Genomic DNA, 24,192 nt, shown 5'->3' with positions numbered 1-24,192 from the left:
CCACCGACAACTTGTAACACACACTGAGTTTCTAGCAATAGGATTAATCTGCCGATCCTGGGCTCTGATTTAAACTGTCTATAATTTTCCTGCACAAGGCATGGGGGGAAAGTAAAAACCGAATCTGAAGTACAATGTTATCCTTTTTTTAAAAAGTGTAGCGAAATATACATAGTCTTAACCTTTAATCCAAAAAACCCAAAACATTTTCCTGCTGCAATTAAAAGTAACAGCAAAGTATATTACTTCCTAGTAGTTGTGGCAACTGGACTTGAATATACTGTTCAGTGGAGTAGATGGTCTTAAAGAAATCCTGACTTGGTAGATATCTATTGATAACTGCTCATTGAAATATTTTTTAAAATGTCCCTAAGAAATCTGAGACTGAGAAAATGTGACCATTTCATATAAATTTCATTTGACAAAAGGCAGTAAGTTTTAGGAAAACAGATTAATCCAAAAAGATATTTCAAACAATTTTGTGGCTTAATCCCAAAACAAATACCAGAACTTATTTTTAAAGTACATTTTTGGGAGTTTTCTTTGCATGGAGGAGACTTCAAAAATTTTGAAAAGATTGATACCCAGGTTAATGACTGGCTGGTTTCAAAGCCCACCAAAACTGTATCGATTCAGTGGCTAAAGTAATTTGGGTTGTGAGGATGTATTCTTTTTCCATTTGCTATCAAACATCAGCTGATAGAGAGCTAGAAGCTGCCCTCTGCATTTAAGATAATGGCCAAAATAACAGGCGTTCAGTGTTACCATACTAGGGGTGTGGCTATTCTCTCCCGTTCTTTCCTCTCTCTCTCATGATAAACTCAATGGGGTTGTCTATTTTTAACCTCCTGTTCTTTCCTTTTGGCAGAGTAATCAGTGCGAGGGGAGCTCTTGCCCTGAATGAATCCAAGTAACCCCGGTGGTTGCCTTCTGAAATGACCAGCAGACACACAACTGTACGGAGGCTACCCAAAGCGTAAACTCTGGTTCTAATGTACCATGTCCAGCCAAGGAAGCCCTGGTGAGGAGTCTTCTACGACAACAGTCAGTTCAGTAGCTGTGCAGGCTGGGGACTCCAAAATCGTTATAGCCATCATAAAGGTAAGCTGACAACTTCCTTTTTTCTGTGTAGCTGTGGGCTTCTTGCTGTGTGCTGATAATCCTAAAGAACATTCCACACAATCGGCAGTACACGGCACATAGAAAAAAACCCAGCAGGTACATCTTATTGCTTTCTTAAATTGCAACTAAGAGAAAAACCTCTAAGTTTCAGCCAGTTGCTAGTTTCTCTTTCGGTTAGCCAGAAAACATCTATAAGCAGCTTGATTTTTCTAAAAAGCAACAACAAACTTTACCATATACTTTCAGTTTGGTTTTTAAAGACAAAGCATTTGTGATTAAAAGTTCGTGATTGCCAGGCTGGAGTCCAGTGGACCTGGGAAATGTCTGTGATTTTTGAGAGTGGATGTGATGAAGGAGGGAAGAGGAGGGTCCCAGCAGATAAGGGGTGGCATTGTTTTGGCATGATGAGTGCAGGGAACACCTAATAAGAGACTGTGACACGTGCCCTCTGCAGCTTTGGTTCTGACATGGTAAAGACACTAGTAAATCCTTGTCACATGGTTGGGGGAATAAAGACCCTACCGGGGAAAGTGCTGAGGACATGTGTCAAATTTGCCCTTAACAGCAGGAAGTTGAAGCCACTTGGGACTTAAAGTTTTTTTTTTTTTTTTTCCATTTTATTTTATTTTATTTTGTCATGTGCTCACAGCATCTCTCTCTCCTCTCCCTGGCAGGTCACAGAGATAAATTAAAAATAAAATCTACAAGGAAAATAATTTATAAAAGCAATTCCCTTCAAGGTTTTTGCATGTTTTATGTCAAACAGTTTGCTCATTTGCAAAGGTGACCACACATCTTTAGGTTGAAGAAGGCATCCATGATTTTATTTCCTATGAATATGTCCTGTAAAAATCCCTGAAGCCTTATGCTTGGATTTAGACAACTCACCACCTCAGGAATTCAGTGTTTAATGAAGGGAATTTAGCAAACAAGCTGGTGCTCACCACAGCCTGTTACTTTCAGAGCCCCACCAAGCTTAATTGAATGACTTTTCTGGCCTTTTGTAAGAAGCATAGACGACAGGCCTGTTTACTTTCACTTAATTGCTGCGAACTTTATGTTAATGTGAAAATTATTAACAGGAAAGCAGCACTTGACATTGAGCAAAATGATTCACTCTAGAAGCACTGAATGCAAAGTGTGCCTACCCAGGCCGATTCCCCAGGGCTCTTAAGACTTGGTGTACATAAACAGAACCTCTGCTGTGTCCCTTGACCTCTATTCTTTTCAAGGGCAATGAGTGGACATGGAAAGAAGCCTGAAGCAAAAGTAGCAAAATTGATAATTTGTGTTTGATTCTATGATGCTTTGAGTAACTGCAAATTTCAGCACAGAGGGAAAAGAGGAAAAATTACTGTTTTGTAAAAAAGTTAAATTTTCTTTCCCTTAAATATGAAACATTTCTTAGAGTAGGATGAGGAAGAATGCATACAGAGTAAATGATGAATCAGAGGTAAATTGACAGTAAGAAAATAAAACCTCTAAAATTGTACTGGAAACTCTTATTTTAACTGAACTGTGTTTCTAAGAATGTTCCCTCCGTCCTCCCTCCCCAGCTCCCTTAGTTCACTGCCATCCCATATGGAATAAACCCCAAGCTTTTCAAAGTGGGAAGTCCATCTGAAGGGAGTAGAAGTGCCTGTGTCTGCTCTATATGGACTTCTCATTTCTAAACAGTCTCAGGGCACTAATGATCTAGAATAGACATGTGGTTTCTCATTTCTCTTCAGCAATTCACTTAGCCACGTGCACATGCCTCATAGCGGTTCCTTTTGCTTCATCGGTTGTTTCTTCTTAGAAAAGCAATTCCTTAGGAAATGCAATGATGAATTATATCTTGGAGCAATGAAAGGGTCCTAAGTGTGGAAAACAAGCTGGCTGCATTCAAATAGCAGTTGTCACACATCTAATTTCACTGACACTTTTATACATACTTTATTGAATATTCAACAACAAAATTTGGAAAATATTGTTTTAATTTTGGAATAAGCGAAAAATCAGTTGCTTCATCTGCTGTTTATTCTTTCTGGTTGGATCAGCAAGGTCAGTGTAAAGACACTAATCAGCCTACATTACATTTATGAAACCTTTTCCCTTTGGTGTAGTTTGCACCCTACTTGCTCAGATCACTATTTTTATAGAGTTCAGTTTTGTGAGTGAGAGAATGTAAAAGTGTGTGAATTATTCTATAATTTTGTACTCTTCAATAATACATAATCTACTGTATATATTCCTCATTTGGGAATTTTGAATTTATATCCAGTATGCTAAGAGAAAGGAATTTATCCTAAGCATAAAAAAAAAGAAGGAAAGACAGGGCATGGATTTATGTTAGACCTGTTCTATTTCAATTTATGTAAGGCCTATCTATCTCTGTGGAAAGAATAAAGTATTCACAGTGTAACTGGAAACTTAAAAAAAAGAAAAGAAAAAAAAGGAGAAGGGTGAAAGGAAAGGAACAAGAGGAACTAAAAGTACATTTTATTTCATTTTTATTTTTAGTGTGGCAAGTGGGTACAACTTCAATTGGCTGAATCACAGCCCAATCTTCTGGAAATTGGAAGCAATCAAGATGAAACCAAAAAACTTCTTCATGATCATGAACTTCTTTTGGCCAAGCTTAAGGTAAGATATTAAGATATGAAGCAGATACAAAATTAAAAAGAAATAAAAAGCTGTTTCTTACACTTCCTCTTGTTTCCCCTGATGCCACTGGCCTATGTCCAGGTTAACATAGTGCCAGATAGGTAATGGAAAAACACTATAGTTATTTATGAGCAAACACCAACATTGGAAAGAATGAACAAGATTGTTTTCAACTTTCCCTAATGTGATAGAAAATATGGAGTGATAATATTTTCACTGTGGAGAAATAAGTACCTTCTTTTTCCTGGCTGCCTCGGTGGAAAAAAAAAAAATTCCTTCATTTTTCCATTTCATGCAACATACTGTCAAGCCACAACAACAGATCCAAACTTCCTATTGTTAATGAGACCTGCTGGCAAAAATAATATAGAGGCTTTTTCCCTCTCGAACTATTGAAAATATCTGATTTTATATTTAATATTAAGAGTTCTTGAAACCAAAGAATGGTTTTAATAAATAGAGTTATTATTACCTATATGTTGTGATTTAGTTAAGAATCTAGAAACAGTGTTGGTTTGAGATTGCCAGATAAGGTATCTAATCAGAGACAAGAATGTCGTTTGTGGGGCCCTGTGCAAAGTGAAAATGTGGGACTCCTTGTTCAAAAAGCAGGAAAAAGCTTTTTCTTGGCCTGTCATGGTGTTTTTTTAAATCTGCTATGTAATGTCTGGCTCCTTCAGCCATGGGGATATATGTGGGGTGAGTGCACCCCTCACAGGCACTGGGCCTCAGTCTCAGCTCAGTGCAGAGGGTGTGGGCCTAACCCCAACCCTTCCTGAGCTGTGCCCTGACCCCTGCCAGGGCAGATGACAGAGGTCACTGAGCAGGGGCGGGAGAGCAGACAGGATAGCAAAGAGATTCTCTCCCCGGAGGGCAGGACCACACGCGAGATGAAGCTCCCATCCCCCAGCACTTCCTCTGTTGTCCCATTGGACTTCACTTATAAAACACACAGTCAAAGATAAAATTGTTAAGAATTTCAAGACAGTGACCGGTAAGACGTTAAACTACAAGTGGTTTCTCCGTCTGAGAACGGAGCCCTGTGCAGCAGCCAGCTCTGTGAGTAATAACCCTCTTAAGCAAATGAATGTCATCACTAAGATCAAAGAGGTTTGATTCAGAAGGCTGCAATGACTAGATGTTCTGTGTCTTCAGTACTTTAATATTACTGGCTTCTTTGAACATCTAGGCTGGAATTTCCACTTGCTTCCTAGATTTAGAGGCAGATCTGTTCTGCTTCTGACATATACCAACAGCAGTAGTAAAAGTAAAAGGGTAAATCAGACTGAGAAGTTGAAGAAAGAATTAGTACTGAAGCAAGGGGTTATTAGAATCCAGAATTTATTCTCCTGTGTAGAGAGCTCCTTGCGCTGGGCTCTGGGCTGTCTTTCAAGGAAGAAATCCCTGGCGACCAGGAAGTCCTTGGTATATCTTAAAAAACACAATGATGTGAACAGTCATTGAACCAGGAATCAAAAGACCTATGTTTTAGCACTAATTGTGCTGCTAACTAGTGTCGTTTGGCCAACAATTCAAGGTTTTGCTGCTACACAAAAAGCTTATATTATGAATTGTGGAAACCCAACACTTCCTTGCAATTCTTGCCCATCCACAGAGGTTTACTTTCTCAAGGTCTCCTGTGTCCCCAGCCCCTTCATGTGTACCTGCCGACTGTTTCTAAAGTTAACCTGGATTTGAAGCTACATCCCTTCCCCAGGTCCCGCTAGCAATTCATGCCCAGCCAGCACTTTCAGGTACACTGATGAACTGTGAGTGGTGGGGAAGCTCACAGCAGTCTGGGTCTCTCAGGCTACCTCTTTCCCCCGCAAATCCTATTCCTGTCCAGGCCCACAACTCCAGGGAGAATTCTTTTGTAAGCAGAGCAGTTCATCTCTCCTTAACGACTATGCTGAAATTTGCATACCTACATCCATTCAGGAGCTCAGCTGGAAAAGTGTTTTCCATCAACAGGATCCATCTTTAGAAGGTGCTTGTGATTCTCAATTTTAAAGTCTTGTCCTTTAATGCCAGTCTTCTGGCTATGGACTAGCCTTCTGGACTTCACACTTTTATCTGTAAAAATGATTGGGAGAGGATGAATCAAAGGTTCATATCTATTGCGGATCTTACCATAACAAGCAATGGAATAGTGGGATCATTCTGCCTCTCTGTACATGGATCTAATGGATCAAAAAAGCCTTTTGGCTTCACGCAGGCCTCTAACCATGACCTCTTAATGTCTATCTCCCATACTCTCTCCCACCCCACCTTACCCAACAAACCAGCCACTTACCCCCAAGAAATTTTAAGTAGTAGCATCGTTTTGGTTAAAAAAAATCAAGGGGTCTGAAGTCTGTTTCAGATTTGCTGACAAAATACTTTTTTAAATAAGAAAAATGTGATTTCCATATTGCAAATAGATAGAGCACTAATTTAATCAGTGTACTAGTTATTATGCTGTTAGGGTAGGTACAGTCTTAACCTGTAGCAGAAAATTGTTGTACCAAGTCATTTTTAATATGAGCTTTTTGAATGATAGGAACATTAGTAGTTCAATAAGCCAATAATATTTCATATTTAATGTTCATTCCAGTCCTTTTCCTATGCACAGGGCCCTGGGATTTGTTCTAATTATAAAGAAGAATGTACTCTTAGGAGTGTCGGGAGGGTGTAGGAGTTCTGTGCTGAGTCCTCTCTGCTTTGGGCAAAGCAGATAGACTCTCTTGTCTCAGGTTCTTTATTTGAAAAATTATGATAATAACAGACACCCTTAAACACCTAAAAAGGAAATATGGGGGAGACATGCAATGATTTATAGAAGTGCTTGCTGTTGATAATTAATGTATCAGAGAAATTTGGATGTTTAATTTGATAGAAAAGCTATTTTCCACCTTCCATTGAAAAATATCTCAGACCATAATAATTTAGACTAAAGGGAAAAATTCTGGAAACACAGAATTTTTATGAGTGTTTCTAATGTTGGTAATATCTTATACCCCAGAGATCTGATTTTCCTTTCAGCAGGGTACTTAACCATTCCTGTGGAGTGTCCAGAGAAAAAATATTTCCCTATTTTCAGTGGGGAAAACATAGTCATGTGGAAAAAGCATTCATTCCCTAAAGGCATCTAGATTCCCAAACCAGACTCATTATTTTTAATGAGAAAGAAGAAGTTCAGGAGAGGGGAGAGGGAGATGTAAGCAGGTAACAAAAATCTGTCTGTGGCCACTGTCAACACTATCCTCAGATGGTCAAAGAGGAAAAGAGGGGTTGGAAATGCCTTACGAATGTTGCTGAGAACGTTCTATCCCTCAGTATCCATCTTGCAAGTAACTACATTGCTATTGTGCAAAGGAGTTGCAACTGTAAGAACCAAGAAAACCTCTGGACCCTAGCTCCTGTATTTGTATTTAATATATGATATTAGCATTCAGTGAAGAATGACCTTTTAAAGTATAAAAAACTGAAAAATTTCACCTCTGACTTGACTCATAAATCTATCAACTCCCTGATTCTGACTAAATCTCTGACCCAGTGAATGTTTATTTTTGTCCTGTTTCTCTTTACTTAGTTAAAAATGAATAGTCAAAATGTATTAGTAGTAAAGTTTAAAGTCTTACTAAAAGTTATTCCTTAAATAAGGAATAATGTGATTTTCTGCTGTAAGCTGGAATATTTAGTGTGAATACATTATTTAAAAAAATTATTATTGTGGTAAAAAAATATATACTTTTTTTTTTTTTTTTTTTGTGGTACACGGGCCTCTCACTGTTGTGGCCTCTCCCGTTGCGGAGCACAGGCTCCAGACGCGCAGGCTCAGCGGCCATGGCTCACGGACCCAGCCGCTCCACGACATGTGGGATCTTCCCTGACCGGGGCACGAACCCGTGTCCCCTGCACTGGCAGGCAGACTCTCAACCACTGCGCCACCAGGGAAGCCCAATCTCAACCATTTTTAAGTGTACAATTCAGGGGCATTAATTATATTAAGCATGTTGTGCAACCATCACAGCTATCAATTTCCCAAACTTTTTCATCACCCCAAACAGAAACTCTGTAGCTATTAAGCAAAGACTCCCACTCCTCCCTTCCCTGGTTCCCTCTAATCTACTTTCTGCCCTTATGAATTTGTCCGTTTTAGGTATTTCATGTAAATAGAATCATGTAATATTTATCCTTTTGTGTCTGGCTTATTTCACTTAGCATATAATGTTTTCAAGAATCATCCATATTGTAGCAGGTATCAGACCTTCATTCCTTTTTATGAATGAATAATTTTCAAATATATGGATATACCACATTTTATTTATTCACTCATCTGTCCATGGACACTTGGGTTATTTCCACTTTTTCAGCTACTGTAAATAATGCTACAGTGAATGTTGGTGTACAGGTATCTGTTTGAGTACCTGCTTTCAATTCTTTTGGAGTGGAATTGCCTAGTCATAGGGCATTTCTGTGCTAAGTCTTTGAGGAAACACCAAAATGTTTTTCACAGCAGCTGCGCCATATTACATTCCCATCAGCAATGTACAGGTGTTCCAATTTCTTCACATCCCCGTTAAACTTGTTTTTTAGTTTGTTTGTTTTGCGGTACGCGGGCCTCTCACTGTTGTGGCCTCTCCCGTTGCGGAGCACAGGCTCCGGACGCGCAGGCTCAGTGGCCATGGCTCACGGGCCCAGCTGCTCCGCGGCATGTGGGGTCTTCCCAGACCGGGGCACGAACCCGTGTCCCCTGCATTGGCAGGCGAACTCTCAACCACTGAGCCACCAGGGAAGCCCAAACTTGTTATTTTCTCTGTGTGTGTATGTGTGTGTGTTTAATTATAGCCATCCTATTAGGTGTGAAGTGATATCTTGTGGTGGTTTTGATTTGTATTTCTTTAATGACTAATGACGTTAAACATCTTTTCATGTGCTTACTGGACAATTGTATATCTTCTTCGGACAAATGTCTTTCACCCATTTTTTAATTGGGTTGCTTGTTTTTTGTTACTGAGTTGTAGGAGTTCTTTGCATATTCTGAATATAGGATTCAGATAGAATCCTATATATAGGATCCTATATATAGGATAGATATAGGATTTGCAAATATTTTCTCCCATTCTGTAGATTATCTTTTCACTTTCTTGATGATGGTCTTAATAATATATTTTAATAAAGTAAGTCTGTGTGACTTGAATTATATATATTTACATATTAGAGAAAATTTTATAGCATGTGTGTTGTGAATGTGATGGAACGCTTTAGAACAGTATTGGAAGAGGACTAACCTATTTTACATTATCTATGTCGTAGCAGTGTTTTACCCTAAATGTTTACTTCATATAGGAGATTTGTTTTCTCTCCTTCGTGTTTTCCTATAGACCCACAAGTTAGGGAATTCTACTCTCTCAGAAATGTTGTGGACGATGCTTTCACCCATGTTTTCTCTTCCCTTCTCTTCCTTTAGGAGTGAGGGGGCGGGGGGTGTTACCCAGTTGGTGAGACTAGGGGAAGAAGTGGCCACCATGGGGAAGCCAGCCTCAAAGGCTCTCTCTGCAGACTCTGACTACCCGTGGGCTGCAGGTTCTCTAGTCTCTCTGCTTCTGCATGATTTGGCCAGATGTCCCTATGTGGAAGAGGAAGGCCACAATCCAACCTACACAGAGCAGCCAAATATGTGTCTGTACCTCAGACCCAGTTGTCTCCATAGGCAGGTCACAAGGACTAGATTTTTAAAGAGAAAAAGTAGGAAGTCAAATCAAACCCACCCTCCAGTCCAGCTTTACCAGTAATAAGAGCAGATATTTTGATCCATATCTGACCTTGATGTCTGATTCTCAGTTGATTTGGAATCTTGAGGAGAGAGAGGTGAAATTAATTGGCACCTTCCAAATTCCAACACTTAATTGATCTTTGGTTCAAAGGGATCTGTGTCTTAGTGTTCTATACATGTAAAGTACCTGGCATATTTTCACTGATCATTTTGACAAAGGTCACTGAAACAATGTAGGAACAATGCAGGGTTCCTGAGGGAGTGGGAACTAGTGGGTGGTATAATTTCTCTTTTAGGCTTTTGAGAATAGAGAACTTTTATATTTAAAAAACAAAAATAGTATTCTCACAACTATGAAACAGCAAAACTTCCCAGTGATTTTCCCTGGCTGACTTAACACTTTCCTAGTGTACAGGGTATTTCTTTTCCCAGATGTTCAGTTCCAGTGAACAGTATGGAGCTGTGGAGCGAAATAAAATTCAAATAGCATTCTCTGTATTTGGAAAGTGTCATGGGCAATCTTATAAAATATTGTTTTTATAAGATAGGTTGGTTTAAGAGGCTAGAGAGTCCATGAAATAGGCTTCTCAGACATGGAGTTAAGGCACATTAAGATCGCAGATATTACAAATAATTTGTTACTAGTTTGGGCCAAGCCGCAGTTCAGAGGATGTCCATACTTAATGAAGTGTTGATATGAGTTGATTTACTAGAGGGGAAGGAGTTCTATAAGGAGAAAATTTTGTTGGCACAGAGCCTGAAGAGTACAAAATTTGGAAAGGATGCTCTCTATCTTATCCCTGTCTTGGTTTAGCAGTCAAGGTTGGGCTCCTTGGCTGAAGCTGAAGGGCCTGTGGGAAACATGAAGCACTCATCGTATTGCTTTGTGGCTGGGACACCAAGTGACACAGAGTCCACAAGAAGAGAAGCATCTTCCACACTTCTGCAAGGAACAGAGCAGGGCTTGGTTATAGCAGATACTGACAACTTTTTTGACAACTCTAGAAGAACCCAATATACAAGAAGATTACGGTAGATTAAAAATGGCCATAAAGTCTTTGGCACTCTTCCCAATGAGAAGTGGGGTCTATGTTCATTCCCTTAAAACTGGTCAGACTCTGGGACTGCTTTGAGCAAAAGAATACAGCATAGATGATGTGGTGCCAGTTTCCAGTCCAGTCTCAAGAGACTGGCTGCTTTCTCTTCCTGTAATTTCAAATAGTTGCTCCTGGAACCTAACCAACTGAGTACGTCAAGGAGCACTATGGAGAGGCCCATGTGGAGAAGAACTGAGGGTCCCAGCAACAGCTCTGGCTGAGATCCTGGCCAACAGCCAACCAATTTGCCAGCCCTGTGAGCGAGCCATTTGAGCCATCTTGAAAGTTGATTCTCCAGACCTGGTTGGGCTTTCAACCTGACCTATGCGGAACAGAGACAAGTCTTACCCACTGAGCCCTGCCTGAGAATCATGAGCACAATAAATAATTGTTATTTTAGGTCTTTAGAGTGTGCAGTGGTTTGTCACACAGCAGTAGATAACTGGAACAGAGGGCAAGAGCAATGGTGGCATCCTCTAGGGATTTTGAAGGCAACGCTCATGAATGAAGAGACAGGCAGAAGAAAGCAAGAGTTTTCATGGAGAGATAGTTGAGAAGCAGAACTAAGATTCTTTAAAATGAAAGATGGTATGATAAATAAGTAAATAAATAAAAAGAAAATTTTAAAGTTTGTGAATGATCTACTTTTGGAAAAATGATTCTGAAAAGCAGATGCAAAGATATCTATTATAATGTTAGTCTCTTTGACTTGAATTTTAATATACTTTCTTGATCAGGAGGAAAAAGTTTGTAGTTATAATTCAGCACACAGGGGTGTGCACAGAATATTATGGGTATATTGTGGAAGGAATGACTAATTCTGCCAGGAAAACTAGGGGAAGCTTGACAGAGAAAGTGACTTATGAGTTGTCCCGGAGGTGAATATGAGTTTTCCAGACACCACTGACCAATTTAAAGGACAAACGATGAACTGGAAGGAAAATATTTGCAATTTATATGACAGTCAAAGGGTTATACTCCTTCATGTTGATAAGAAAGACAAATAAGCCAAAAATAAATAAATAAAAAATAGACTATTCACAGAAGAGAGGCAGATTGCCAATAAACATGTAAAAAGAAACTCAATGTCAATAATGGCCTGAGAAATGAAACTAAATAATGATAAAAAGATAAATTTTTAATTGCCTATACACCATTAAAAGTTTAAAATATTGATAACATTCAGTGATGGTGAGAATGTGAGGAAAGGGGCGTTCTACTATACTGTTGGTGAGAATTTGGATTAACACAATCATTTTGGAAACTAGCAAGCATTAAAATGTCAAATGCTCACATCCTGAGACTCAGCAACCTCACCTCTGGGAATTCATCCTTGGAAATGAAAGCGCTAGTAAGGATATAGATATGAAGATGCTTTGCTATGATATTAAGCATCATTTCACATGTTTTTGGTAGAATAACCTAACTGGAAACAAAACAATGTCCAACAATAGGGGAATAAATTTATAAGCTGATTATTTATGCTACTTTTATACTGTGGAAGAGTATGCTGAGCCCTAGGATTATTGCTGTGACATAGATGAACCTGTGAGTGTTTAAACCAGTGTTGGTTGGGCTTTATGTTATTTGTCACCAACATATTCCTATTTGAAAACTTGGTCAAAAGTCAGGATCACAACTAACATTTTTGAGATCATAGGCCTGTAGTTTCCAAGCTGTTAATTATTTTAAAATACTCCTTTAAAATATAAATCTACAAGCAAAAATTTTTAATGGAAAGTAGAACCCATAGTCCTTATTAGTTATGAAAAGAGGGTCTTGGTCCAAGATTTGGACTGACAAGGCAGAACTCTGACAGTTCAAGAAATATAAGTGAGGGGTAGTAGAGGTAAGATTGTAGCTGGTAGCATAGGACCCACTCACCCCCACTCCCAATCTTCAATATACTGAGTTATATTAAATGTCAGGGTAAAAATATACCTTTTTCATTCTATACAGAAGGCAACAGATACTTCTGCTCCAGAAAAGCCATAAGTAAGTATTGTACTTAACCAAGAATGAGGGGATTTTGTTTTGTTTATTTGTTTTAAGTCTAGTACGACTCCTACCTGATTAGCCTTAGCCAGAATGCATCTTTTCGAAACTCTAGACTTATCTTAGATATACTATAGGTATAAATGTGTAAAACTCAAGATGTTTTCAAATAACATGGCTATATCATTCTCATGACAAGTTCATCTAGCTATTAGTCCTCAGGAGAATACATCAAACTTCTAATTCTGTGCTTAGCTCTGATCTTCAAATTACCTGTATCCTCTATCTCCCACCTTACACATATTTGAAGTTCAGGGACTTGAGTGAGATTAGAATTTTTGTCTTTTTTTTTTTTAATGTCTTAAAGTTGGATACTAGTTCCAGTTCCAGGAAAGATGGAATAAATAGCCTCCACCCTGTCTCCATTAAATGCAACTATAAACCCTGGCAGTATGTATGTGTGCTGAGGATGCTGAAAAGGAGGGACTAGCATGTAGATTAGGGAAAGAGACCAGAATTCCAAAGGCCACCAAGCCAGCAGTATTGTTTTTTCTCTCTTCAATATTACCCAGCTTGGATTCAAAAGCAAGTTGACACTCTGAAGTATGCATCAGATATGGACAGAAAAAGTTCCAGAAAAATCTTCTCTTTCAGATCTGAGCACTAGAAAGAGGACTTCTGTGAGTCAGACAGAAAGGGAGGAAATACTGTGCTTTTGCCTTTGCTTTGTGCTTTTCTATTCTCTCTTCCCCAGCCCAGGCAATCCCCCAGCGATGGTGAAGATGGAGGCAACAGGCAGGTGCCTGAATCTCTGAGGTAGGGGGTCCTCTCTGACCAGAGGACCCGTGGTCCCTGAGCTTGTTGTAAATTCACATGGCGTTTTCCTCCCTCTGTTCTCCCCACTGCTTGGTCCGGCAGACACAGTGGTGGGAAGGAAACCAAAGCCCCAGGTTTCAGGCCAGAGGACCAGTAAGGGGGCTTCTATGGTACAAATTTCAGGCACTGGGTCAAGCCAGTGAATTGAGAAGACAGAGAAGGTGAGAGAGCAGTCTCACCGTTCAGCCCAGTAACTCACGTTATACAGATGGCTGATTTTCTTAAAGAAATCCTAATTACTCTGTCAGTAGAGAGGGAACTCTAAAAACCATGAGCTGTTAGATTCAGTTTTGTAGGACATGTTTTTTTTTTTACTTTAAGTTCAGCTCAAAACATATCCGAAGTATTTACATAATCGGAACTAGAGAAACCCAAACCACTGAAGGCTGTTGCAGCTGCTTTCTGAAAGCCTGAGATTTCTGCTTCAGTGTTCCCATAGGCTATTAAACTTTTATTAATGTGTCGGACAGAAAATATTTTGCTAATGTGTTATATTTCTGAGAGCAGCAATAAATAGAAACATATAATGTGAACCACAAAGGCAATCTCATATTTACTTTTATTTATTTATTTTTCCAGTTTTATTGAGATAATTGGCATACATCACCATATAAATTTAAGGCATACAGCGTGATGGTTTGATTTACATATATTGTGAAATGATCACCACATTGGTTCAGCTAAGATGCATCTTCTTATACAGGTACAATAAAAAAAAGAAAGAAGAAAAGGAAAAAAAATTCTCCTTGTGATAAGAACTCCCTTACTCTCTTAACAACTTTCCCCTGTATCATGCAGCAGTGTTAGCTCTAGACATTGTGTTGTATGTTACATCTTATAACTGGAAGTTTGTGCTGTTGACCACCTCCCTCCAATTCCCCCTCTCCACACCTTCTGCCTCTGGTAACTACCAATCTGTTCTCTGTATCCATGAGCTCAGTTTTGATGTTTGTTTGTTTTCTTTTTAGATTCCACATGTAAGTGAGATCATACAGCTATTTGTCTTTCTCTGACTTATTTCACTTAGCACAATGCTTTCAAGGTTCATTCATGTTGTTGCAAATGGTAGGATTTCGTTGTTTTTCTTATGACTGAATGATATTCCATTGTATGTATATACCACATCTTCTTTATCCACTCATCCATCAATGGACACTTAGGTTGCTTCTGTGTCTTGGCTATTGTAAATAATGCTGTTATGAACATGGGGGTGCAGATATCTTTTGAGTTACTGTTTTCACTTCCTTTGGATATATTCCCAGAAATGTATCATTTGATAGTTCTATTTTCAACATTTTGAGGATCCTCCATACTGTTTGCCATAGTGGCTGTACCAATTTACAATCCTACCAGCAGTGCACAAGGGTTCCCTTATCTCCACATCCATGCCAGCATTATTATCTCTTGACTTTTTGATGATGGTCATTCTGTCAGGTGAGCGGTGATGTCTCATTGTGCTTTTTTCTTTTTTCTTTTTTTTAAATGAATTAATTAATTTTTATTTTTGGCTGTGTTGGGTCTTTGTTGCTGCGTGTGGGCTTTCTCTAGTTGTGGCGAGCAGGGGCTACTCTTCGTTGCGGCACACGGGCTCTAGAATGCAGGCTCAGTAGTTGTGGCGCACGGGCTTAGTTGCTCAGCGGCATGTGGGATCTTCCCTGACCAGGGCTCAAACCCATGTCCCCTGCATTGGCAGGAGGATTCTTAACCACTGCGCCACCAGGGAAGTCCCCTCTCATTGTCATTTTAATTCACATTTGCCTAATGGCTAACGATGTTGAGCATCTTGTCATGTACCTGTTAGCCTTTCATATATTTAATTTGGAGAAATGTCTATTCAGATCCTTTGCCCATTTTTTAATTGGGTTATTTGGGGTTTTTTGCTATTGAATTGTAGGAGTTTTTATATATTTTGGATATTAACCCCTTTTCAGATATATGATTTGAAAATATTATTTTCCCATTCCATAGGTTGTCTTTTCACTTTGTTGATGGTTTCCTTTGCTGTGCAGAAGCTTTTTAGTTTGATGTAGTCCCACTTGTTTATTTTTAATTTTGTTGCTTGTGCTTTAGATGTCATATCCAAAAAAATAATTACCAAGACACACGTCAAGGAGCTTTGTTCCTATGTTTTCTAGGAGTTTCATGGTCTTTAATCCTTTTGAGTTAACTTTTGTAAGTGGTGTAAGATACAGATTCAGTTTCATCCTTCTACATGTGAATATCGAATTATCCCAGCACCATTTATTTTATTTTTTTAATTTTTTTAACATCTTTATTGGAGTATAATTGCTTTACAATGGTGTGCTAGCTTGTGCTTTACAACAAAATGAATCAGCTATACATATACATATGTTCCCATATCTCTTCCCTCTTGTGTCTCGCTCCCTCCCACCCTCCCTATCCCACCCCTCCAGGCGGTCGCAAAGCACCAAGCTGATCTCCCTGTGCTATGCAGCTGCTTCCCACTAGCTATCTACCTTACGTTTGGTAGTGTATATATGTCCATGCCTCTCTCTCACTTTGTCACAGCTTACCCTTCCCCCTCCCCATATCCTCAAGTCCATTTTCTAGTAGGTCTGTGTCTTTATTCCTGTTTTACCCCTAGGTTCTTCATGACATTTTTTTCTTCAATTCCATATATATGTGTTAGCATACGACATTTGTCTCTGTCTTTCTGACTTACTTCACTCTGTATGACAGACTCTAGGTCTATCCACCTCATTACAGATAGCTCAATTTCGTTTCTTTTTATGGCTGAGTAATATTCCATTGTATATATGTGCCACATCTTCTTTATCCATTCATCTGTTGATGGACACTTAGGTTGTTTCCATCTCCGGGCTATTGTAAATAGAGCTGCAATGAACATTTTGGTACATGACTCTTTTTGAATTATGGTTTTCTCGGTATATGCCCAGTAGTGGGATTCCAGCACCATTTATTGAACATATATGTAATTTTAAATTTTCTAATAGCCTAATGTAGATTTTAGAGCATTAAACACTTACATTAGAAAAGAATAAATGTCTCAAATCAATCTATGTTTTTGCCTTAAGAAACTAGAAAAATAAGAGCAAATTAAAACTGAGGCAAACAGAATGAAGCAAAAAATAAAGATAAGAGCAGAAATTAATGAAACAGATAACAGAACAATAACAGAGAAATGCATGGTTCTTTGAAAAAGTCAGTAAAATTTTGATAAGCCTCTAGCCAGACTGAGAAAGGTAAAAAGAGAGAAGGCAAAAATTACGAGTATTAGGTATGAAAGATGGGGCATCACTATAAACCCCACAGACATTAAAAATATAATGTAGTAATACTATGAACAACTCTGTGCACATAAATTCAACAATTTAAATGAAATGAACCAATTCTTTGAAAGCCACAAATTACTAAAACTCACCCAATAATAAAAGTAAAAACAAGTGAAATTAATTTAGTAATATGTTTAATTTATTCTAATATATCTAAATTATCATTCAATATGTAATCATTATAAAAACTATTAATGCGATATTTTAATTTTTGTATTAAATCTTCAAAATCCTGTGTGTACATTATACTTATAGCACATCACAATATGAACTATCCATTTCAAATGGCTAGTGGATACCGTATTAGACAGTGAATATTTAGAGACTAAAGGAGGTTAAATCTTCTGGGAATGAAAATAGTTTATTTTTTAGCTCAGGAGAAGTCTGCTTATAATCAAGCCAATGTATGGAGAATCTGAAAAGGATAATTATGAGATGAGATTTCTTTCAGGGACAAGAAATGAAAGAAAAGTAGGCCAAAATATTTCTAATGGTAATTTTTTGAAGGTGATTAATAAAGCAGTGTTATTAGATACTTTCACAGGAGTAGGTATATTTTTCCCAGTGTAATATTTTTTAAAATGTAGGAGTGTAATTGCATTTGCACATGTGTTTTAGCTATTGCAATTGATTTTACTTGAAAGAGTGATTTCTTTAAAACAAATTACATAAGCATTTTGAAAGAATGAAAAGAAAGCTTTGTATCAATATTAATCTAGTTTGAAAGGCTGACAGTAGAAGGCAGTAATTAAATGGTGAATTGTCTGGTTGTGAGTTCTGAAAGCATTAGTGCACATTTCGTTAATGATTTTATGTGTAATTAGTTTGTTGTTCATTGTTCATCCATTTCTCAGATATTGCTCAGTGGACTTCTTATGGTTTTGTTGCTTAGTAGTGCTAATAACATGGGCGGCCAAATGCAATTCAGATTCTAAAAACAGCTGAAAGGATTCTGTTAATATGCCTTGGTTAATTTTGCTTAATGTTGGTTAACAGGTCATTAAAGACTATATATTTTGTTACTTGAGTGATGAATATAGAGCAAGGATATATTTTTGTTAGCATATTTATAAAACTTGGACTAACAAAGAATTTTTCTTTGTGTTGCTTAATTCATTTATAAGTATTTCACATATGACTAGTTTTCCTTTATGGTTGTAGGCGATGGCCTAAATTCTGAATAATAAACAAAAGAGAGGATGCAAATGTTACTGAAAAAATACGATCTCTAGTAACTTGAGTGGTCCACCAGTTTTTATTGTCATTTAGTGTTTTGTACTTGGAAAAGGACATACACGGTCTGTAAATGTGGTAAAGATTTAAATCTCTGGTAAGTCCTGCTTTTCAGAACTAAGCCACCCCCCTGGAAAAAGTGTTGGATAATTCATCAAGATGAGGAGGACAAATAATTATAAATTCTGGATTTTCTTTCTCTTTCAAGAACAATAAGGTTTTCCATATTATCTGAGACTTACAACTGGCCTGCAAAAAAGTTTAAGTAAACACAGGAATACCAAGCAACATTTTCAATCCTGATATTCCCATTTTGCCCAATTCATTAGTCATTGTGAGAGATTACTTTTAATAACTCAGGTTTATATTTCTACAAGACAACCAACTAAACTTACATGTAGAATTTCACCATACTTACCAGAATTTTCATCATTGACTTAGGGACCCAATGTATACTATAGGTCATCCTCTGTGTACACAGATCAGAATTGAGTGCACAAAGGGTTATGGCCATGAAACATTACAAAATGAGGACAAGTTCCTACCCCTTGAAAGGCTTGCAGAAGCAATAATGTTTACTACCTATTGGCCATTTTTATGTGCCAGTCATCATACTAGCATTAAGTATTTAATCCTTACATCAAGGTTATATTCACATTTACCAGATGGTTAAACAAGTTCAGTAGTGGCTTTTGCCCAAGTTCCACAATAGTTTATGTCACTATGTATTACTGCCACTCTAATTTATTTAAAGAGGTAGGATTAATATTCAGAATATATCCATTGCCAGGTAATATCAATATATGAAAAACTATATACAAGGTGCTGACAGATGGCTCATGCAAGAGTTACCAGCCCAAGAGATGAGAATATTATTTGGATCTCAAAGCAAGTGACAGGTAAGGATTGCTTGTCAAAATGACATTCCAGATCAGAGAATGGGTTAGCAAAGCTGTTGAGACAAGTGTAAGCAAGATACACATAGGCACATGAAGAACACTGCCAGGAAATATTGAGATAAGGCAAAACACTTGTATGGAGGATAAGGGCTTGGGCTGAAAGGCAGGACATGTTGGGCTATGCAGTTAGATTTGATTGTGGCCAAGAGTGGGTTCTTAAAGTAGGGGAAAGTTTGCTAAAAATGGAGTTTGAGAAAGGTTACCTTTAAAACAATATACAGGGTGAACTTAAATGGAAATACCACTGGAGTTAAGAGATGTCTATGGAGACATTGGAACTTGGACTAGAGTTCTGAGTGTGAGAGTAAAGAGACTCAAATTTAAAAGTCCTTGTTTCTCAAATAAACAACCTAACCTTACACCTAAAGCAATTAGAGAAAGAAGAACAAAAAACCCTCAAAGTTAGCAGAAGGAAAGAAATCATAAAGATCAGATCAGAAATAAATGAAAAAGAAATGAAGGAAACAATAGCAAAGATCAATAAAACTAAAAGCTGGTTCTTTGAGAAGATAAACAAAATTGATAAACCATTAGCCAGACTCATCAAGAAAAAAAGGGAGAAGACTCAAATCAACAGAATTGGAAATGAAAAAGGAGAAGTAACAACTGACACTGCAGAAATACAAGGGATCATGAGAGATTACTACAAGCAACTATATGCCAATAAAATGGACAACCTGGAAGAAATGGACAAATTCCTTGAAAAGCACAACCTTCTGATACTGAACCAGGAAGAAATAGAAAATATAAACAGACCAGTCACAACCACTGAAATTGAGACTGTGATTAAAAATCTTCCAACAAACAAAAGCCCAGGACAAGATGGCTTCACAAGCGAATTCTATCAAACATTTAGAGAAGAGCTAACACCTATCTTTCTCAAACTCTTCCAAAATATAGCAGAGGGAGGAACACTCCCAAACTCATTCTACAAGGCCACCATCACCCTGATACCAAAACCAGACAAGGATGTCACAAAGAAAGAAAACTACAGGCCAATATCACTGATGAACATAGATGCAAAAATCCTCAACAAAATACTAGCAAACACAATCCAACAGCACATTAAAAGGATCATACACCATGATCAAGTGAGGTTTATCCCAGGAATGCAAGGATTCTTCAATATATGCAAATCAATGTGATAAACCATATTAACAAATTGAAGGATAAAAATCATATGATATCTCAATAGACACAGAAAAAGCTTTTGACAAACTTCAACTCCCATTTATGATAAATACCCTCCAGAAAGTAGGCATACAGGGAACTTACCTCAACATAATAAAGGCCATATATAACAAACCCACAGCCAACATTGTTCTCAATAGTGAAAAACTGAAACCATTTCCTCTAAGATCAGGAACAATACAAGGTTGTCCACTCTCACCACTATTATTCAACATAGTTTTGGAAGTTTTAGTCACAGCAATCAGAGAAGAAAAAGAAATGGAAGGAATTCAAATCAGAAAGGAAGAAATAAAGCTGTCACTGTTTGCAGATGACATGATACTATACTTAGAGAATCCTAAAGTTGCTACCAGAAAACTACTAGAGCTAATTAATGAATCTGGTAAAGTAACAGGATACAAAATTAATGCACAGAAACCTCTTACATTCCTATACACTAATGATGAAAAATCTGAAAGAGAAATTAAGGAAACACTCCCATTTACCATTGCAACAAAAAGAATAAAATACCTAGGAATAAACCTACCTAAGGAGACAAAAGACCTGTATACGGAAAACTATAAGACACTGATGGAATAAATTAAAGATGATACAAACAGATGGAGAGATATATCATGTTCTTGGATTGGAAGAATCAACACTGTGAAAATGACTCTACTCCCCAAAACAATCTACAGATTCCATGCAATCCCTATCAAACTACCAATGGCATTTTTCACAGAACTAGAACAATAAATTTCACAATTTGTATGGAAACACAAAAGACCCCGAATAGCCAAAGCAATCTTCAGAATGAAAAACGGAGCTGGAGGAATCAGGCTCCCTGACTTCAGACTATACTACAAAGCTACAGTAATCAAGACAGTATGGTACTGGCACAAAAACAGAAATATAGATCAATGGAACAGAATAGAAAGCCCAGAGATAAACCCACGCACATATGGTCACCTTATCTTTGATAAAGGAGGCAAGAATATACAATGGAGAAAAGACAGCCTCTTCAATAAGTGGTGCTGGGAAAACTGGACAGCTACATGTAAAAGAATGAAATTAGAATTCTTCTTAACACCATACACAAAAATAAACTCAAAATGGATTAAAGCCCTAAATGTAAGGCCAGACACTATAAAACTCTTCAAGGAAAACATAGACAGAACACTCTATGACATAAATCACAGCAAGCTCGTTTTTGACCCACCTCCTAGAGTAATGGAAATAAAAACAAAAATAAACAAATGGGACCTAATGAAACTGAAAAGCTTTTGCACAGCAAAGGAAACCGTAAACAAGATGAAAAGACAACCCTCAGAATGGGAGAAAATATTTGCAAATGAAGCAACGGACAAAGGATTGATCTCCATAATTTACAAGCAGCTCATGTAGCTCAATATCAAAAAAACAAACAACCCAATTTAGGCAGAAGACCTAAATAGACGTTTCTCCAAAGAAGATACACAGATTGCCAACAAACATATGAAAGGATGCTCAACATCACTAATCATTAGAGAAATGCAAATCAAGACTGCAATGAGGTATTACCTCACACTGGTCAGAATGGCCATCGTGAAAAAGTCTACAATCAGTGCTGGAGAGGGTGTGGAGAAAAGGGAACCCTCTTGCACTGTTGGTGGGAATGTAAATTGATACAGCCGCTATGGAGAACAGTATGGAGGTTCCTTAAAAAACTAAAAATAGAACTACCATGTGACCCAGCAATTCCACTACTGGGCATATACCCTGAGAAAACCATAATTCAAAAAGAGTCATGTACCACAGTGTTCACTGCAACTCTATATACAGTAGCCAGGACATGGAAGCAGGGTAAGTGTCCATCAGGAGATGAATGGATAAAGAAGATGTGGCACATATATACAATGTAATATTACTCAGCCATAAAAAGAAATGAAATTGAGTTATTTGTAGTGAGGTGGGTGGACCTAGAGTCTGTCATACAGAGTGAAGTAAGTCAGAAAGAGAAAAACAAATACCGTATGCTAACACATATATATGGAATCTAAAAAAAACAAAAAATGGTTCTTAAGAACCTAGGGGCAGGACAGGAATAAAGATGTAGAGAATGGACTTGAGGACACGGGGAAGGGGAAGGGTAAGCTGGGACAAAGTGAGAGAGTGGCATGGACATATATACCCTACCAAATGTAAAATAGATAGCTAGTGGGAAGCAACTGCACAGCACAGGGAGATCAGCTTCGTGCTTTGTGACCACCTAGAGGGGTGGGTTAGGGAGGGTAGGAGGGAGACGCGAGAGGAAGGAGATATGGGGATATATGTATATGTATAGCTGATTCACTTTGTTATACAGCAGAAACTAACAGACCATTGTAAAGCAATTATACTCCAATAAAGATGTTAAAATAAATAAATTAATTAAAAGTCCTTGTTTTGGCAGGTAGCACAGTATATTATGTATAATAGAAATATATTTTTGATGAATTAAACTAATAAGTTGTGAAGAAGATATTATAGAATCAGATCATTTATTTTATGTAGAGAGTGAGGGAAAAGTCCATGATAATGCCAAATCTTAACGCCTGTCAGATAAGAAAAGTAGATGTCCTCCTGATGTTATTATGTAATTGCCAAAGGAGTGCCATTTTAATTGGAATGTTCTTTCTATTTGACAGGTTGGAGGTTACTGGTATCACTTACTAGAGTAGTTTCAGGGGAGCAATGATGCTGGACACCAAGTTGTGGTTGTTTAATGAAGGAACAAATGTAAAGAGAAGAATCAGAGATAGCACAAGTAGGCCATTCTCCAACAAACTTGACTGAAGTAAGAAGGTGATGCTGATTGAGAGAGATGATTTCGTTACAGTGGGAGAGACCAGTGTTAGGGGAGAAGAGCAGCCTTCACTTAAGTAGTGGAGTGTGAGAATTAGTGAAGACTTTACCTGCTATGAATCTGAATTTCCATGAGATACAGTGGTGAAGTTTGGAAGGAAAGGAATCAGGGAGAGGATTATAAAGAGGATAGATGATCAGAGGGTCTTTCACAAGTGACCAAGGGCAAGAGGAGTAGGAGGCAGTTCTCAGATTCCAAATGGTCCCAGTAGAAATAGTCTTAGAAATGGTATCCTGGGTGGAGAAGTCTGGGACGTTGACTTCATGCTCCATAGTTCTCAGTCTGATGACTGTTTCCAGGCCCAGAACTGAGGCAGTTCAGGAAACCGGTGAGAGGGAATGACGTGAAAATGAACAGTCTCCACATGGGACAGTTAGAGGTAGGCAGGCCTACGTAGGTGGTTCTCATCCTGACTGGCATAAGAATCTTTAAAAAAAAAAAAAAAAGCACATGGCTCATATATCCAGGCCCGAAAACCCAAGTCAAGGAAATGCTGGGACACCTGTACATTTTAAAAAGATTTTGCAATAATTCTCATGCACAGTAAAGAATAAGAAACTCTGGCCCAAACCAGGAGAAACAACTACCATCAAACAACCACATTAAAAGGCTTGAACAGAGGTGCCATCAATGGAATTGGGAAAGGGCCGTGGAAGGTTAGAGGCAAAAATAATCAGGGTCTCATCACAAGATTTGGGCAAAAGGAAATTTCAAGACAGTCTTGGATAGTGTTGGAAGCAGCAGCGTGTTTGAGGAATGTGCCGTGAGATTTGACAGTGAGGAAGTTATTATTGCTCTCTGAAACCTGTCTGCAATCCTCCCCGTTTATGCTATTGACCACATTCTCCTCTGAGGCCCCTCTGCAACTTGTAGACTACCTACCTCTACTATATCATCTGTTTCATGGAAAACCGTCTATGTTTCATTTTTGTCTTCTTCATTAGACTGTTGAACGTGTTTCCCCTTAGGACCTATAGCACTGTGCGTAGATTAGACATTCAACAAATTGTGTTTATAGAATGAGTGAATAAATGAATGAGTGGATGAGTGAATACATGTATCCTTTACATAATTTCAGGAACCATTCATCTCTGTGTAGTAAAAAAGGAAATGTGTAAAAAAGGACTGTGGTAAAGAC

General features: G+C 38.0%; 1 protein-coding gene across 3 annotated transcripts in view; it reads left to right on the top strand.

The window, feature by feature from the left end:
- Positions 1–664: 664 nt before the first annotated feature.
- The window catches only part of CCDC141 (coiled-coil domain containing 141), a 212,703-nt gene continuing 189,175 nt past the window's right edge, over positions 665–24,192 (top strand). Inside the window, exons 1-2 of one of the 3 annotated variants that reach the window (XM_004267379.3) lie at positions 665–1,101; positions 3,625–3,747. In XM_004267379.3, the coding sequence (XP_004267427.1) occupies positions 1,000–1,101; positions 3,625–3,747 (225 nt within the window). In that variant the 5' untranslated portion in view covers positions 665–999. The remainder of the gene's footprint in view (positions 1,102–3,624; positions 3,748–24,192) is intronic. The other 2 variants (XM_033423654.2, XM_049712584.1) reach the window with 2 other exon arrangements.

Source organism: Orcinus orca, chromosome 7, assembly GCF_937001465.1.
Source record: "Orcinus orca chromosome 7, mOrcOrc1.1, whole genome shotgun sequence".
Classification (NCBI taxonomy): Eukaryota; Metazoa; Chordata; class Mammalia; order Artiodactyla; family Delphinidae; genus Orcinus; species Orcinus orca.
This window is presented reverse-complemented; position numbering and strand designations above follow the sequence as displayed.